At 40.4% G+C, this 18,461-nt stretch overlaps 2 protein-coding genes across 2 annotated transcripts; both read right to left on the bottom strand.

Moving 5' to 3' along the window:
* Positions 1–762: 762 nt before the first annotated feature.
* On the bottom strand, positions 763–6,182 carry timm17a (translocase of inner mitochondrial membrane 17 homolog A (yeast)). Its single transcript, XM_063473446.1, has 6 exons — positions 6,107–6,182; positions 4,010–4,109; positions 3,666–3,729; positions 3,178–3,306; positions 2,363–2,473; positions 763–1,641 (listed from the first exon to the last, which is right to left on the bottom strand). The coding sequence occupies exons 1-6, from the start codon at positions 6,130–6,132 to the stop codon at positions 1,565–1,567; spliced, it is 507 nt and encodes a 168-aa protein (XP_063329516.1). The 5' UTR covers positions 6,133–6,182; the 3' UTR covers positions 763–1,564.
* Positions 6,183–9,608: 3,426 nt separating this feature from the next.
* Positions 9,609–16,726, bottom strand: lmod1b (leiomodin 1b (smooth muscle)). The gene is made up of 4 exons (XM_063473445.1): positions 16,378–16,726; positions 15,929–16,239; positions 13,224–14,918; positions 9,609–13,145 (listed from the first exon to the last, which is right to left on the bottom strand). Exons 2-4 carry the CDS (start codon positions 16,202–16,204, stop codon positions 13,119–13,121), a joined length of 1,998 nt encoding a protein of 665 aa, XP_063329515.1. The 5' UTR covers positions 16,205–16,239; positions 16,378–16,726; the 3' UTR covers positions 9,609–13,118.
* Between the last annotated feature and the right edge of the window lie 1,735 nt (positions 16,727–18,461).

Raw genomic sequence — 18,461 nt, 5'->3', positions numbered from 1 at the left:
AACTTTACCAGCCATCAATTATAAGACTTTAATGATTATTGATGAATTTAAAGGGGAAAAAGGTCCTTGAAAGCGGTTAATATAAATATGACCTACTCCCTTTAATGATTGTGCCAAAGTAGAGCTGACAGCTGACACAACAAATTAACAGTAACCTAATCACCAACAAGTTTTGGGACTGATTAAGCATGTTTTGTGTGTCACCGTGTCAAAAAATGTATTTTGGCTTCCCAGAACTGAGCATTATGGTTGGGAAGGTTGCTCATGATGGGTATTTTACACAATTTCCTGACCATTTATAATTAAATATTTTTAGGGGAGGCTGCTGTTGCTTTCCTTATCTCTATAAATTGTTCTGGGATTTTATCAGCTTCAGAAGTAAAGTCTGAAACTGTGCCACGGGTACAGTTCTAAAAATCAAACAGCCCACGTGCCGTGCGAGCTGCATAATTGTCCCCTTTAATGTCCAGTTTCTCATCCGGTGTCCACCTGTAAATTTGCAGCACTGGCTCTAGAAGAGATAACTGGTGCGTGACACGCACATGCAAGAATGTGAGAGGAAAATGCTTCCTTATGTGTCCTTTGTAAATACATCTTTAAAGAGTCAGCTGCACCAAGCTGGGCAGGCAAAGAGGGCAAAAGTGTTTTTTTTGTTTGTTTGTTTTGTTTTGCAAGGAGTTCCCTCTAGTGGAGAAGCAAAATCCTGCTCTAGCTTGTAATCTATAGTCCATAAATGTATTCATAAAGCTCCAAAAGACATACTTTACAACTTATTTCTTTAATGTACCAGAGTACAATCTGTCATACAGATTTAATACAGAATACATCAATCCCTTGCTTGAGTTCTCCATTTAATATGAAATGTCTGCCTTAGTTTGTCCTTAGCAGTCTTTTCCTCACTTGTGCTGAATGTAAAAACCACCATCACATAAAATAGAACAATCTGACACAACTCCTTACCATTGAAAAATAAATAAATCACTGTAAAACAAACTAATATATTCCAGGAATGGCATCTGTGTGTCTGTGGTAAGACGTTTGCCTTCATAACTCTGAATAAAGTCAAATAATTAAAAAAAAAAAAAAAAGGCCAACCAAGTGTTGCTGGCCAACCCAAGCATGACAAAAAAGGCAAATATAGATTAACATAAGTGAAAGCTTTACTGTATGTACATATAATTAATTATGTTCCATGTGTGACATATTTTTGATAGATTCAACATCTCAGATTCTCTATCAAGATACATGCAGTCTATACTGTATGTAAACAAAATAGAAAAGCACATCTCATCCTCACAACAACTCTCAGCTGTCTGTATTTTACCACTGCTAGGTGAAACAGATGCACATGACAAGCCTGACAATGGCAAAAGGCAGATGTGTACATAGCTCCTGAAAGAAGGAAAATGGTGACGTGTTTTGTCGTTCACTTCTCCGACAGTCCATAAAGTTGGGTGCACTTTCTACTGTTTGATGTGTGGTACTCTGCACCGCCATTTCTTCTTTTTAACTTCAGCAAGGAATTCAAAAAAGGCCTAGAGGATAAAGAGGTGAGGACTTCCTCTCACTGATATTGTCTGTAGTCTCCAAAGGGAGAGGTGGGCATGGGAGCAGGGGCAGGTTCCTCTGCAAACTGAGGTCCTAAGGAGGAAAAAATAAAACTCAGAGTGAGATCGGTGCCAAAAGTCTAAAAGAGCAAACTGATGAATCAAAAAGACTTCTCAAAGGTCCTCACTGACATATGACGACTGAGTGTTTTTTTCCAATTATTTAAAAACAGTCACAAATTAAAATATAGTCAGTTTCTTCAGAAAGCTGACTCAATCTTCAAATATTCACATTTTGCCATAACTGTAGTATCATCACTGATAAACACTGTTTCAGAATAAATTTTAAAGATGATCAAATTCAATATGATGATCAAGTTCTGTTTTGTCCCACAATTCAAACACAAGCAGTAAAATTTAGAAAATTTGCAGAAGAATCAGATGAGATTTATCACACATATTAGACCTGTTGTTTATAATCCATGCTACTGTGTGCATGGTGACTGAATACTGTTTTCGGCAAAGCATGTGAGCAAGCTGGGGGTTGACTAACACTCCTAAAGTACAGTCAACAAAGATAAACATATCAGGTGCTGGGCAACAAGAGGTGAAGTCGCAGTACATTCAGTGTTTTTTTCTTTGCCGCAGTCATGTCATCTTTCATCTAAGTATTCTTTCACGCCTGATGGCTTCTGGTGGTTAGGTAGACTTTTATGTACAGTAATTTATCACAATGGGTGCTCGTTACATAAAACACTCTTCAGTCTCTTTCATTGAGTTTAATAAAAAATTTTTTTTACCAAAGTATAACTCACCAGTTGGAAACTGTGAAGAGGCAAACCTAGTAAGCAGGATTCCAGCGCCCTCTATCAATGCCAGCAGGATACCTCCCATGGCAGCAGAGCCAAACATGGCTACCGGTCCATCTATGGACAAACCAAGGGCATTAATTGACTAAAATCACATAAAACACTCATTTCTGCACTTAATAGGTAAATTCAACAAAACTGAGATGGTACTGTTTGTTAGAAAATGTTCCCACCGTCAATTTTTGTATCAGTTTTAATCCACTATTTTTGGATACAACTTATTATAATCCATTTCAATAGAAGGTATATAGCACAAGTGTTTTCATGCTACTTTCGGCTGCTCACCATTCCTGACGCAACTCTACTGGAACTGGGAATCTTTTGCTTGTCGGGCAAATGTGTAAACCACTTCTGTCTATTCAATCTTTTGTTAAAGTTGTTCAGAATTACATGAGGACCCCACAGTCCCTGTACAAATAAGCTTCAAGTTTTTCTGCTCCAGTAAAGTAAGCAAAATGACCAGAAAGTGATGCAAAAACTAATCTATAAATAGAAGTAGACAAAAATGAAAATATGCAGACCAGTTACAAGAATCAACAACTCCATTTCCTCATACTGACTGCAGGAAAGTCTGTAAACTGAATTTACTGGACCAGCTGTTGCAGGTTTTGTTTCTTTTTTAAGAAACTCCCACAAGAAGCCACTGAAGTAAAAAGTCTGAAAATCTCACACCCAGGAGGGGTTGTAATAAATGTGGACATGCATGTGAAAGCACATTTGCTGTGTGTATGAGGTATGCAAGTTTTCTGTTGACTACTCACTTCTTGCAGCAAGAATAGCTCCTGTCATGGCCCCACTTGTTATTGAGTTCCATGGATCCTCCTTCCCTCGCACTTTTACTAAACCACAGTCAATCATGGAGAAGAGGCCTCCCCATACTGCGAAGCTACCTGCAACACGCCAAAGAAAAGATTTGCATCAGCTGAAGAAGTTATCACTGAAGATACGCGTGTCACTTTGTCAAGCAATCACCCACGTCACATATTTACATAAGTGACTTCTACCACTAACACACTTCAACAGCAAATAAAGTATTAATAATTCTGCACACAGATTATGCCTTCAGGCTCCAATAGCTGCTTATTTAATTAAACGATAATTACTTTAATATACAAAGCTGAAATATTTCCTAAGATTAACTTGTCACCATCGGAACTGCAGACGATGTACAACATGCTGCTGACTACAGCCCATGTTCTTTACAAAGGAAGAGAAATGACCTTTGAAACAGTTCAGCAATTGTTCTTACCCCCGAGCTGTGGGGCTCTGGTCTTGATAGCAGTTAAGCTACCCCTCATTCTGTGGCTCATCCCCTACAAAAAAGAGAGACAAAAAACATGCATCAGTGGAAATTCACTGTCAGGTCAGGATTTCTGAGACCAAAGATTCAGAATGTTCAGATTATGACTGATAACATAAGTTGAAAAAATTGTGGGTCTTTGAAATTCAGGTTGGATTAAAAAGAAAATTTCCTGTTTACAGGAACAGAAACACTGCTTCATCATCAAGTGTCTTTGAGTGTGACACTGACTCCAAGGACAGTACCTTGAATGTCAGCTTTGACTGAGGCCAGAAAACAGTCCTTGAACTTACCGAGGGTGCATTTCTGAAGCCTTTCACTGCCTGAAATATTCCTCCTCCAATAGCTCCCATGGTGAAAGCTCCCCCACAGTCATCCACAATCCTCCAGGGGCTAAAAGCAGAACACAGACATTTTAGTTTGTTTAAGTTAATAATGTCATGACATTTGAGATCTCTCATTGCATGTTCATAACAATCTCTTAATGTTCCCTGTAAGTCTAAATTAATCCAAAGGTAAAGGAAGAAGAACTAGTTTATTACTAGTAATATGACAATAAGATATAGGTCATCTGAATATCAACACTCGTAAAATCTTATACACACACACAGACTTGGCCTTTGAGAGGGAGACCGATGTAACAGTGAAGCTGTGAAGAGTAGTCAGAGGAGTTTAAATACATCCAAAAGCAACCGACAGTGCACAAGAGAAGTGAAGAAGAGATTCGGCAGGGTGGTGGTGATGGAGACTAGTGTCAGGGCTGATTTATGACAGAAGCAAGAGTGAAAGGGAAGGTTTACAAAAGAATAGTAGTGAGACCTGCTGAGATGTATGATGAGCAGACAATGGCACTAACAAAAAGACAGGAGGCTGAGCTGAAGATGTTAAGCTTTCCACTGGCAGTGAACTAAGAGAGAATGGACGGGATTAGAAATGGGTATCATAGCGAAAGCTCAGTTTAAACAGAAACTAAGTTTGAGAGGCAAGGCTGAGATGGTCTGAACATGTGCTGTGGACGGTTAGTGTGTATATATATTTGACAAAAAAAAAAAAAAGATGCTGAATATGGACCTGCCAGACATGAGCAAAAGCGGAAGCCCTCAGAGAGGGGCAATGTAGTGGAGGAGATGCAGAGGGTTGGTGTGACAGAAAACAATGTTAGGGATAGGGTGAGATGGAGGCAGACGAAGAAAAACACACACGCATACGCGTGAACGCACACAAACACACAGGGTCACTCTCTCTGTGTCCTATGTTAATGACCACCTCTGACCCAGTGTAAAACATGAAGCATTACAGCATTACATCATTTTGTTTCGACCAATGACTGTTTTCTACAGTCACTGGTTTGAGTAGTGAGGATTATACTTCACATGACCGCATCTCAAATTTAAACAAAACAGACTGCACGTTTACTTTTCACATATGACTTTATTAGAAAGGGTTTACATGGTTAGATGGTTGCATACAATGTAATATGACTTCTGGTCAAAATCAGGAAAACGTAACCGTTTTAAATAATGTATGTAAAACCGGATCTTCTATTTTACTCATAGCCATCCGTTTACGTACACAGATGCACTACATCTTAAATCACGAAACGAACATTTTGCAGTGATACTTAAGGACAGTAACCTTGTGTCCCGTGTTTCTGACCATTAGTATGCGATCTTAAATTGTTATTAAAAGCTGGCCAAAATACTTAAAAACATAAGTAGGAGAAAAACAGCGAACCAGGTCAACCTTTTTGAACTTTTAAGAAGTTTATTTAGTTCACGGTTCTTATAAATTAAACCTACCCCAAAATAAGCATACACGAGGACAGCCACCGATAAAAAAAATGTATGTATTTGTAAAAACATTTATTTTAAATCCTCAGTGACGCTATTAAAAGTTCATAAACTATTTGAACAGGACATGTCTCAAGCTAGCTGAAGCCATCAGGTTGCAGTCTAGATAGCGCACAAGTAGCTAATCCAGCTAGCTTACTTGTGCGCCAAAGCAAAATAATACTAAAATAACTACTCCAACTTTTCCCGAATGGCTACCAGTATGCGTTTACAATAGATGTTATATGCCTTTTTTAAGCACCGGTTTGTGGGGTCAGTAAATTTAAAGCAATGACATGTGGCAATAAAACCGACAAGGTCACAACGTGACTTAGCCGTCCCGACGCAGTGCTCGCTCAAACTACCTTCACTTGTGTATGCGAAGTTAGCATTTCTGCTAACGACAGCTAGCCGGCCGGTTTCGAGGTGTTTCGGTCGTGTCACGTGATATAAAATAAAAACATTAAACACAACTAACATGGCATGTATTTAAAACGCAGCCCACTGCAGTACACGCTGAAACGGTGCGGAAAACGGATTAATTTTAATTTTAGGACTCACCACGGCTCTCTGGCATACTCCTCCATTTTGTTCTTTGCTGTTCCGCCTGACGTAACGATTATCGAACACCTGACGTAACGACACAGGCACGAGACAACGTCATGTCTTAAAGGAACAGAGCATGCAGGGATGAAGGATGAGCTTCAGGCTGCTGTCCTGAGAGTTTATTATGTGTGCCTATGCCAAGAGGCACACATATTACTATTCGTCGGATTTATTATTATTATTATTATTATTATTATTATTATTATTCTTCAGTTTCCGCCTGAAATTTTGCAGCGAATCTCGCCTCGCAGTTTTGAGACAAGCTTCATATATGTTACCTCATTTTGTGCGGCTGGATCAGGAATGGTGTGCTATGACTTTTGGTGTTTATGACTATTATAGTTTTTTAAATATTAATATTTTAGTGAAAATTTTCCCGCACTTCTCTGCCAAACAGTTTTGACAATAGGGTTACATATGTTAGATCATTTTGTGCGGCTGGAGCTGGACTAGTATGGTATACACTTTTGGTGTTTATGACTTTTATAGTTTTTTAAATATTAATATTTTAGTGCAAATTTAGAAAGATTCTTCTTTTGGCGCCATAGAAACAGACTTCATTTGTGGTGTGTTGGCTCCATCTTTTGGTCCCACTGATACAAATTTCAAACTTCATTTGTGGTGTGTTGGCTCTCTCTAGTGGTATGCCGGGAGTAGTACGGCCTGTCTACCCTTATGTGGATTACCGTAATGATGACAATATCAACGGTGCGCACAGCGTCGCTGCTTTCAGGAGCCATTGGAATTTTTAAGGTTGCGCAAATCATTCAATAGTTACGGTAATGCTTGGTGGAAAACTCAATATCCCACAATTCATAGCACGCCTCTGCCGAGTCAAACAATGGCGGCCATCACTTAGTTTTTATTTTCCTCTTAATACTGTTTCTAGGTCACAAAATAAACTTTTAAGATATTTTCAGGCGAGAATATAGGTGTGTAAACTTCAAATATCTGCTCATTTTGTCAAAACATCCCATATTAGCGACAATGTTCTGACGATGTCGTTTCTGCTTGAGGCTAGCTGGCTAGTGTGGCTAGCGCGGCTTTGCTAACAAGCTACAGCCGGCCTGGATGACAGTGAGAGCGGCTTACTCTGGTTTCACACCCGGTCCTTCGTAAAGTCTCGTGGTCACAGCTGGACTTATTTTAAATAAATAAATGATTTATTTATTTATTCATTTTAGTAACGGTATAAACAGTGAAAGGTGGTGGATTGGCCAGATGTAAACTTCAAATATGTGCTCGTGTTACCAAGACATCCCATATTACCTCTGATGGTTTCGGTGCCTGCAAAGAGCTAGACAGCTAGCTAGCTAACTGGCTGTCTTTTTGACTCAGGGTCATAGCTGGACTTATTTTTCGTTTTTATGAGCCGATGAGGGGTTTTTTTTAGTAACGGTACAAACAGTGAAAGGCGGTGGATTGTCCAGATGCTGGTCGATGTGGAAAAAATAACTGAGTTGTTTGGTGGTCGCTGACGCGGAGCTACAACCGAGGGCAGCTATCCACCGGTGTGTGTCAGACAGAGCATGCAGGGAACGAGGCGGCGAGGCGACCGCCGATCAACCGGTGGTAGATCGTGGATCAGGGAAACCCAAGGCAGGAGAAGCAGGCGGCTGCCGGTCAGAGCGTGAGGTGAACTGAATTTCAGGTAAGAAGTTATGAACTGCACTCTATTTGGGTCAGATATAAACCGAGTTTAGGTGTAGTTTGGTGGAAACCAGGAGATGACCTTACCGAATCATCAGAGCTGAACTGGTGATGGAGAAACAGGTTTACCTTTTTTTTAGGTGACATGAATGAGTTGAAGGGAAGTTATGAACTGTTTCTGAGAGAAATAAACACCAAGCTCCTTTTTTATTTAGCTGACAGCTGGTAACTGTGCAGGGGCGGATCTAGCAAAGCTTTTGCCAGGGGGCCAGGTAGGGCATCTTACAACCAAAGTTTGTATAATAATACACAAGATTGGCTGTAGACCATTGTTAATCATTCAGAACACTGTGTAAAAATAACAAAAAACAAAAAGTGAATGCAAAAGTGCATAAATATTTATTTTACGTGATTGATGTGTGTGGCGGGGCGTGGTCTGCAGTGCCGCTGCAGGGGAGGTGGACCCACCTGAGCGGCATCTGCAATCACGCCTCTCTGGCGTAGTCTGTGCTCTCTCGGCTGTTTTTTGGGTGTGTGTCAGGCTGTGAGTTGAAAAGCTACAGCCGGCTGTGTGGGTACACCAACCATGTGTGAAAAGTGGTCCATAACGTAATGCTTCAAAGCGTGTTCATGCAAACATTGTCGGGTCTGCCGTGGTACAATGGGACTTCTGCTCATGAAACTATGTGCACAGCGTCTGCAAATCGGGGCTGTACAAAGTCACTTCATCTTTACCCAAAATTGTAAGCTGTCATCTGTGAGGTGCGAGCGGTGTTTGTTTTTACCATAGTTCATGGTGGAGAATGGCTGCTCTGCTGAGTTTTGCTCTCTGTAGCTGTATGAATGGCAAACTACACTGTTTACCAGCGGCATAGGCACACTTAAAATTTCTTCTGAAATTTTCGCTTTCTAGTTAAAGTTATTACAGCCTATTTCTTAAACCTATCCACAGAAATACCAAAAAAAATATCTTGTAATGAATGGTGTAAAGTAAAAAAGTAGAACTGTTCAAGCACTATAGACTTGTATTATACTTGAGTATTTTAATTTGATGCTGTTTTCTCTTTTTTTAACTGATATTGAAGCGTCCAGATATTTATTTTGTCTGTTTATTTTTTTTTTATTTTGTCTATATCTTTATTTCTATTCCATTCTGAATCATCTTTTACTTAAGTAAAATTTGCTTCAGATCAGCTCTGCTGGTGACTGGGACTGTCATCAGTCCAGTCAATCAATCAATCAATCAATTAAAACAGATTATTATGGATTTTAAAATCTTATTTTCATATGTACCTATTTTCAGTGATATCAACTTTAATAGCAGGAAATGAACTAGGCATATAATTCTTTTCTTTCTCTCTTTTTTGCTATATTTTTCAAGTAACCTGTATTTGACAACAGTATAATAAAACTTAAAATTCAGTTTTTTTGTGTGCCACGCCAATGTTTTTAGTCCCCCCGCCCCCATTGGCCAGCTTTTTAACTATCAAATAAGGGACACTCTGGCTTACCAGAAGCAAAGTGCACAACCAACTGGGTATAGTGTAAATATGCACTGTGTGTGACATTGCAAGTAACGGTCAATATACGTGACATTTAAAGTGGAATAAGGGACGAACTGCTCATTATACAGGATGTCCCAGCTAAAACGGGACAGATGGCAACCCTACCCCCATATGGTCACCCTTACGAAAAAAATCTGTAGCCGCCCCTGAAAACAGGTTCCTCAAAGGCAGGCAGATGTAACTAAAAACATAGCTTTTATTAAAGGTTGTTGCTGAAATCCAGAAATGCAAAAGTCAATGAGAAGAATGCAAACTGAATCTAACAGCAGACAGGGAAAACATACAACATGGCCATGGAATTCAAACAGCAAAGTTCAGTGGAGTCAGGATTAGTTATACACATGGAAGGTAATCGGGGAATCGGAAAAATGAGTGTAATGAGACACCGTCCAACCAAATCAACAAACAGGAAGTTAAACTAATTGCAAGAGACGAGATACAAAAGACTACCAAAATAAAAGAGGAATGAATAACTGTAATACTGAGTCAACCTAAGAAAGCAGTGAAGGGACTAAATAACTCAGTGGATACAGACTGCAATACTTAAACATAACAGGAACAGAAAGTGCAGCATAACAACGTGAAACCTACACAATTAGAAACAATAAACCAGAGCACATAAAAATAAAAATAAACCCCACCTGAGTACTGCCATCATTAATGGTGTAAAAATTCACAGTTTATTGTGAACAGTTCAGTGGGGTATGAATCTTATTATAGATGTATTAAGCAATCCGTTGTAAGCAACACAAAATAAAGCTGTAAAATAATAAAAGGCAAAGATGGCACATTGTACTTGAGATGTTTGCTAATTCACATCGATAAGCAACATGAAGCAAATTAAAGGACAGCCAGACATGTATATGAGAGTTTTGACATTTCTATCAACAAAAGCAATGTCACACTGATCACATAAAGTCTTATTTACAGTGACAAAGGTTAAAAAACAGGTAGAAAATCAAAAGAACACCCCTTAATAAAAAGTTTTTTTACATGTTCTGCAACACAAATAGAAATCTTCATAGCAAAATAATCACACTCTGCTGTGCTCCTAGTGTTTTCTTAGTAATAGCAATGCAATGTACTTAGAGGCCTTCTGATGGCACTGAAAACCAGTAATCTCAACATTTCATTCCTTCTCCTCTTTTTCTTCCTTCTGAGACTATTGGTCAGAGTAGCAGCTACAGCTAAAAGACAGAAGGCTGGCTCACTGCCCATTATTAGGAACGAGAAAGGAATGACTTACAGAGCAAGCCCTCATTGAGAAATGACCAAATATAGGCATTTTGTGGATGCAGAGACTGAGGCAAGGCTGCAGAGAGATAAACTAGCCTGCTGCTGCTGCTCTCTTTTTTCTCTGGATGATGGCTACCTTTCCAGCTGGTGGGTGGACACTAGACAGCTCCCAATGTTTCCATGTAGCTTTAAACACATTATGTAAAGAGCAACAGATAGAAGAAAAGTTCTTCATGGTCCACTGCAGAAGCACAGATATACATGCTACGAAAACATTCGCTAGTTGATATAATGTTTTGTGTCTGGTAAAGGTTCTGCCTTGCAGTTTTTAAAATTAATCCATCAAGAAATGCAGATACATAAATTTAAAAAATGTGAATCCATGTTTATTTCAGTAGTTAAACTACGAGACACGAGAGGCCTCCCGCTTTCCTGGAAAGGTATTTTTTGGCATATGGACACCGCAAGTTTCCACCTTAGTCTAAGTAAGTCATGGGACCCCAACTAGCCACAAAAGTCATAGTGATGTCGTAAAATCCTGCTGCAAGTACAAGCCATTGCATTTTTGAATGTATATACAGCTGTGGTCAGAAGCTTCCATACACTCATCATAGGCATGAATGTGACGATCATTTGGGGCTCATAAGGATTTCTTCGAGCTGCTCCTTTTCCAGGGTGGAAGGATTGTACAGCATACATATTTATTTACTTTAAAATGCAAGAATTGGGTTTGAATTTATTCTGGATTTTTTCTAATCCACACCGGGTCAAAATTATACACACAGGCTGAAAACAGAGACAGACTTGAACCTTTTAATAAGCGCTGCTGAAGGTTTTAAAGTGTCTTTTAACTCGACAAGGCCGAGGCCTATTTGCTTCTTGCGAATGATCATGAGAGATTACAATTGGTAGTTCCTCTTTGTCTCCATAAAAAGCATTTGTTAGACAGCAACCACTGAATTCCCCAATACTAGGAATAATGGGAAAGTCCAAAGAACTCAATGAAGTTGAGGAGAATTGTAGATTTATACAAGTTGGGAACGTTTCATGGAACCATTTCTAAGCATGCCATCACAATTGTCTGAGAGGGTCCCTGCTCCAAAATCAACACCTTAAAGCACAACTGAAATTCGCTGCTGACCCCATGGACAAACCAAATGCCTTCTGGAGAAATATTTTATGGTCAGACAAGACAAAGATTGACCTATTGTGCTACACTGACAAGAGTTATATTTGAAAGATTAGAGGTGAGCCTTTCAAGTTCTTGTTTTTCAAAGTAATTAAAGCTGTGTGCTGTACAATCATTGCACCATCGATAAAGAACAGTTCAAAGAAATCACTAAAAGCCTGAAACGTGCCCATGATCAGTGATGTAAACATATTTGTACAAATATAATCATATGCACATATATAGAGAATTAATGACATTATCATATACATAATTTCATTTATTGTAGCTAAAAATTATAATATAATAACAGATTATTAAAACATTCCAATCACTTCTATCAGACGGGTAACATTAAACTTGCAAACATAGCAGAATCTTTTATTGAAAACATACAGGCTCTGTAAGAAAAACATGTAATAATGTATGTGCTTCATTACAACACTCAGGTTTTTGCTAATCACATTAAATTTCCTTTAGAACTGATATTCACTTTTAAATAGCTCATAAACCAACAGTAGTGTTGATTTAATGGTGTTTCTGACATTTTGATGTAAAACCCAGGCTAGAATGATTCTGCACAAAACGCAACATCAGATGCTGAAACTTATCTTCCTGCACTTCCTGATAAAATGCATGATGTAATTATTTCCATGCTAAGACTCATTCGTTATGTCCCAGGACTCCTGGGACAATGGGCTGCTTTCCAAACCTGCCTGAGATGTCTTGAGATTTGAGACACACAATCAAAGACCACCTTGACCTTTTTGTTTTCTCCACCCACCCAGATTTTCTTAAGTCAGGCCGCCATCTTTGTTAATTCCCTGATATTCCCAGTTTGATTTACAGATTTACAGCTGATAAGGTGGATTCCCTCTCCACAAATAAATAACTTTTCAAATTAATCTCAATTACATACTTTTGAATATTAGAGTTTTATAGAGTTGTTTGAATCTCTTATTAAGCTCATCACACACTCTCCCACACACTCACATTCAGATGCATATACAAGCCAACATGTTATATGATCGGCCTCATATTATCTAGTGCAAATAACCAGCCAAGCGTCAGTATGAATGGAAGACAAACAGCCTCAAACCCATGGCACTCTCTGCAGAGAGGCCTTCATCACTCATTCTCCACAGAGTCTTTTTGGTCCAGTGTTGTTGGGAGAACTCATAGTGATGGCTGTTCGTCCAAACGTCTCATGTTTCACTGTCTTCATCTGCCCCACTGCACTTTAACCGGCCAGGGGAATTTATAAAGTTTATCCCCTAGAAACCCTCTGGTGAGATGTCTGTTCTCCCTCGCTCTTCTTCTTCTTCACTTTATATTCCAGCAGGAAATATCACTGCAGCCACTTTGGCACCGGCACCTGTGAGAAAAATAAAACGTTAGTGAATCCAAACACAGCATCGGTGAGCTAACCTCTTCGTCAACCCTTCTGATGTACCTTCTTCAGCTGTTTTATATTGGTTCCTCTGATAGAGGCAAGCAGTTGGTCCCTTGAGTTCTTCGTACCACCTGGGCGGTTTGCATCCAGCATAGGAGGTGGAGGAGGTGGTGGTCCACCCCCAGGAGGAGGCGGAGGTGGTGGTGGAGCCGGACCTCCAGCTCCTTTTCTTGGAGTGAGCTTTGGCGAAGGCACAGGTGAAGGGATGGGTGAAGGTTTAGGTGAAGCTTTGGGAGAACTCCTCAGAGATCCTCCACCTCCGCTCTTGGGCACCTCAAGTGTTCCCTTCTTCTCTCCATTGGCCTGGGCCTGCTTCTGCTCCTGCAGGCGCTTCTGCCTCTGCCTGTCCATGTTGCGACTCAGTATGTTTGTCGTGGTCATTCTTGGTCCTGCTAACTCAAAGTGGTAGCCCAGCTTGAGCAAGGTGGTGTTGTCTTTCAGGATCTTGACCATCTCCATCTCGGTCTTCCCTCCGCAGATGTGCCGCTGGTTCTGAAAGCGCAGCTCGGTCAGCGTGGAGTTGTGCTGCAGCGCCTGGATGAGAGACAGGATGCCCTTCCCGGTGAGATGGTTGGAGTCGAGGTTAATGCTGGTGATAGACTTGTTGCTGCGGATCGTGCCGGCAATGGCATAAGCGACATGGTCGTCCGCACGGCAGTTAGCGAGAGCGAACGTCTTGACGTGGGTGTTGTTGTGCAAAGCTTCTGCAAACTCGATGAGCGTTTTCGTCTTGATGACCTCTGAGTTGTTGACGTTGAGCTCAGTGAGGGAGGGGTCGTTGCTTCGCACCTGCTGCATGAGCTCATCAAACATGCTCGAGTCTTCGTCTTCCTCCTCTGCCTCCTTCGCCTTGCTGTTAGGGCTGTTTTTGGAAGCACAGTTAGCAAGTTTCCCACTATCCTCAGCTTTCTTAACCTTACCGTCCTCTCTTTGCACCTTCTCCTCTGGTTTCCGCTCAGCATTAAACTTCTCTTTCACATGGTCACTGTGGTTAACCAGCTCTTCTCTGTCTGTTCTTTTCTCCATCTTGTCACGTTTCACCTCGTCTTTCTCAGAAGGTTGTCGTTCGAGTTTGACATCAGGTTTGCTTTTGTATTCAGATTTCTTCTCCTCTGCTTTAGCATTCTTCTCTTCTGGTTTACACTCTTGAAGCTGGCTCTCTGATGCCTTGCTCTGCTTCACCATTTTAGAGACAAGCCCCTGTGTCTTGATACTCTCCGTTTTTCTTTCCTTTTCCTTGCCCACATCTTTCTCGCTTTTTTCTCGTAGCTTTGAGATAATGTCTTTGGTTTTGCTGTCATCACGTCTCCTGCAGTCTTCCCTCCTTTCTTTCTCTTTGCTCTCATCCTTTTTCTCCTGTAACTTTGAGATCATGTCCTGTGTTTTGCTGCCTGTGCTCACTCTGTTTTCTCTTCTGTCTCTCAGCCTGTTGTCCTCATATTTCTCTTTGTCACGGGCCTCCTCTTTCGTGTCGCTCTCTCTGCTATCCAGCTTCCTGTTTCGACTTGAACGCCAGCTCCCGTCTTCTTTTGAACTTTCAGGACCTTTGCTGTTTCTGTCCTCCACCTTGATATCGCTTTCATTTGAGACACTAGCTTGTCTTTGCAGTCCCACTTTCATATCGTCATTTCCCTCCTGGCTGAGACCCATCTTCCTCAGGTACTCCTGCTTCCGGCTCTCTTTCTTCGGCTCCCCCTGCAGGAAGATGAGGAGTATGATAAGGAAATTTTTCCTCATCAGTATGACAAAACAAAAAATTACATGGGTCATTTAACGTCTGTGAAAAGCAGCATGTCAAATGATGCGGCGCTCTAAACACAATAAATCACAGCAGAGTCTCAATTTATTAGCTACAGAGCACAGAAAAAGTAGTACCACAGACTTACAGCAAATATTGCATGACATGTAAAGTATGATAAGATATCTGATCATGCAGATGTGCTGTCTTTTATTGTACAACAGCGTCTCACAATAGGGCATGTGTGTTTACAGTCAGCAAAAGGACATTATCCATTTTTTTAGCACAGGGATACATTTGCAGTGAGGAGCTTGCTAAGTGTTTGATTTGTGAGCCTCCATCTGTTTTGCTGTGTGAGGCCGTGGCCCTGGCAGATGCATCCTTAAAAGGCAGTGAGCGTAGGAGCAATCAACCAAGGAATTCCACCAGGCCGGGATTAAGAAGCTCCGCAGAGCCGCTGCTCCAACCACTTAAGTGTCTCTCTTCTAAGCATGATTGAAATCATGCTCCCTCACAGACAAACTACTGACAATAAATTTGTGTAGCATCTCCAATAAATTACACAAATGCCTCTTGGAGAAGATGCTTGTGCTTTGCTTGTTTGGCAGATGACAATTAAGGGTAAGGAGTGGATGTAGGCAGGTCATAGATGGGGACTCACTGCTTTTCCTGGCACAGGAGTCAACTCTGGGGACTACTATTTTTAAGCTGATGGGACTCGGGGTGCGTGAGGTCCAGTTGCTTCAAGTGAAATGAAAAATAGACATGAAAGCTATCCAGGGGGCTGTGGGTATTATGCAATGCTGTAGCCTATCAGTCAGTTTGATTTCATAGCTCCTTTTAAATCTGGTTATGTCTCAAAACTGGCAAAGGGAAGTCAAATATAAACATATGAAGAGAGAGATGAGGATCATACTTCATCATAAAACACTCATGAGTCAAAGCCAAAGCATATTTCCTCACAAACCTCAAGTGATGGTTCCCTCTGGCTGAGCCTCCCTTTGGTGTCTCTCTGTTTCGTCGGTGCATCCCGGACATTGTTGCTCATAGGTGGCTGCGCAGGTTGGTTCTCCCCTGGAATGATGAGCCCCTCCTCGGGGTTAATGTCTGGCACCTTCATCATGTCCATCTTCAGCTCCTCTATTTCCTCGGGGGAGAGGGTGGACAGCAGGTTGTCCAGGTCTGGGTCCTCGCTGACCTGGCGACCTATACGGGTCAGGCCTTTCATCTTTCGTCTGGACATCTTGTCCTTGCCTTTGTTTTTGGGTTTGTCCTGGTCTGGAGAGGATATACGGAGTTTGTTTCTTTAAAGGTGCTGATGCTGCTAGCGCAAGCAAATCCCTCGATTTAAATTCAAATTATAAGCTGACTATTCCTATGTGCTGATGTCCTGCTGTTGTGTCGTGTCCCACTCACCAAAAAGCCACCAGAGGCATCAATCCTGGTGCAAAGAGGCTGGTCTCAGAGTCTTGCAGCGAGGGTTACAAGTGACGAACTGTGAGAGGTTCGCATCATCAAAGTGGACTGTGAGGCTGGGACATTCTTCGAAATCCTGTGAAAGTGCATGTCCATATTTAGTTCAGGGTACACACTCCTTTAAAGGTAATGGGAAGGGCTGAAGTTTACAGAGATGCCAGAGCAGGCTTACACAGACTTCCTATTACACAATCTGTATTTATATTGGAGCCCAGTTCAGTGATGTTTATACAGTCGCTCGCAAATAAAAAAGTTTTATAAGAGCTCGCTTTTAAACCAGTGGGGATTGCTACTCTATTGTAGTCACACAGTCAATAACGTTTTGCTGTAATACAAAGGCCAGTGTATAGTTAATAAAATATTGTATGGAATAAAAATAAATACAAATATAATTAATATATGTTTAAAATATGCATACTGTATATATGATACTAAATATTCCCATAATAGATTAAATATATATTTAATTATTTAATACAAAGATGTGACACTGCATTAGTGTTTCACTGTATATTTACTATAATTAATTTGAGCTTTTTTACTTTTTAAAGACACTTTATGGTATTGTGCACTCAACAGACACTTCATTAGGCACACCTTGCTCATTCTGGGGTCAGACCTCCTTTTGTCTGTAGAACTGCTTTGATTCAAGAAAGTGCTTGAAACATGCCTCTGAGATTTTGGTCCATATTGACGTGAAGGCATCACACAGCTGCTGCAGATCTCTTGGTTGCACATCCATTATATGAATCTTCTGTTACACCACATCCCAAGAGTGCTCTATTGGACTGAGATCTAGTGACTGTGGATGCCATTTGAGTACAATGGACTCACTGTCAAGATCAAGACACCAGTTTGAGATGAGACTTTTCACATGGCGCATTATCCTGCTGGAAGTGGCCATCAGAAGACAAGTACACTGTTATCATAAAGGGATAGATGTGGTCAGCAACAATATTCGGGTAAGCCGTGGTGTTTAAAAGACACAAAGTTGGTACAAAGGGGTCCAAAATGTGCCAAGAAATTACCCCTAACACTATTACACCACGACCAGGGTGAACTGCTGATGCAGGGCAGGGTGGATCCATTCGTTGGTGATGTTTTTACCAAATTATGACCGACCGTCTGAATGTCACAACAGAAATCAAGGCACATTTTTCTAATATTCTACAAATTTGAGTTACTGTCGCCTTCCTGTCACCCTGAAGTAGTCTGGTCATTCTCCTTTGACCTCTGGCATCGACCAGAGGTTTTCACCCCAGAGAACTGCTGCTCACTGGATATTTTCTCTTTTTTGGACCACTCTCTGTAAACAGTAGAGATGGTTGTGTGGGAAAATCCCAGCTGGTCAGCATTTTCTGAACTACTCATACCAGCCTGTCTGGCACCAACAACCGTGCCGCATTCAAGGTTACTTAAATCCCTTTTCTTCCTCATTCTGATGCTTAATTTGAACCTCAGCAGGTCATCTTGACCATGTCTACTTTACTTCAGCTTATTTTGTTTTACATTGTATTAACTAAGTCATATCTTAAAAACTTCAAAAAACAAAGTTACGTGAAAAAAGTAATCTTGTTTGGAGAAGAATTTATTTAAACTAAAAGCCATGAATAACGGAATGGACAATAATGAAACTGTTTAATCCAGAGAGCATGTGAAGAGTAGAAATATTGGGACTTTTTTAAAATTATTATTACTTAAGAACTTATGTCATGTATAAAAAGCTGCAACTTCAGCCTTTCAGTGAGTAATCCTGTGATCCTACATTGTTTTCTCATTTCTTTCCTCCCAATATTTATATGCAAATATTTATAGGCAAAATAAGTACATATATTTAAAAAAAAACAATTTAAAAAGGGGGGTTACTTTAATAAAGTTATGATAAAAAAACAATTAAATAATGTTTTTTAGAATTATGATTGTATTTTGAATCAAACTGTATTGCTGGTATGAACTCATCCAGTGTGTAAGTTCCCTGTTAATATATAAAACACTTTCAAACGCCACATTTAAGCTGTTTTGGG

This window comes from Pelmatolapia mariae, linkage group LG5, assembly GCF_036321145.2.
Source record: "Pelmatolapia mariae isolate MD_Pm_ZW linkage group LG5, Pm_UMD_F_2, whole genome shotgun sequence".
Lineage (NCBI taxonomy): Eukaryota > Metazoa > Chordata > Actinopteri > Cichliformes > Cichlidae > Pelmatolapia > Pelmatolapia mariae.
This window is presented reverse-complemented; position numbering and strand designations above follow the sequence as displayed.

Excerpts from the sequence above, each read along its gene's own strand:
- timm17a (XM_063473446.1), bottom strand. The coding sequence starts at position 6,132 with ATGGAGGAGTATGCCAGAGAGCCGTG. Across the intron at positions 3,307-3,665 it reads CAGAGCCCCACAGCTCGGGG|GTAGCTTCGCAGTATGGGGA; the intron begins GTAAGAACAATT and ends GGCGTGTTGCAG. Across the intron at positions 1,642-2,362 it reads CTCTTCACAGTTTCCAACTG|GACCTCAGTTTGCAGAGGAA; the intron begins GTGAGTTATACT and ends TTTCCTCCTTAG.
- lmod1b (XM_063473445.1), bottom strand. The coding sequence starts at position 16,204 with ATGTCCAGACGAAAGATGAAAGGCCTGACCCGTATAGGTCGCCAGGTC. Across the intron at positions 14,919-15,928 it reads AGAGGGAACCATCACTTGAG|GGGGAGCCGAAGAAAGAGAG; the intron begins GTTTGTGAGGAA and ends ATCTTCCTGCAG. Across the intron at positions 13,146-13,223 it reads ATATAAAACAGCTGAAGAAG|GTGCCGGTGCCAAAGTGGCT; the intron begins GTACATCAGAAG and ends TTTTTCTCACAG.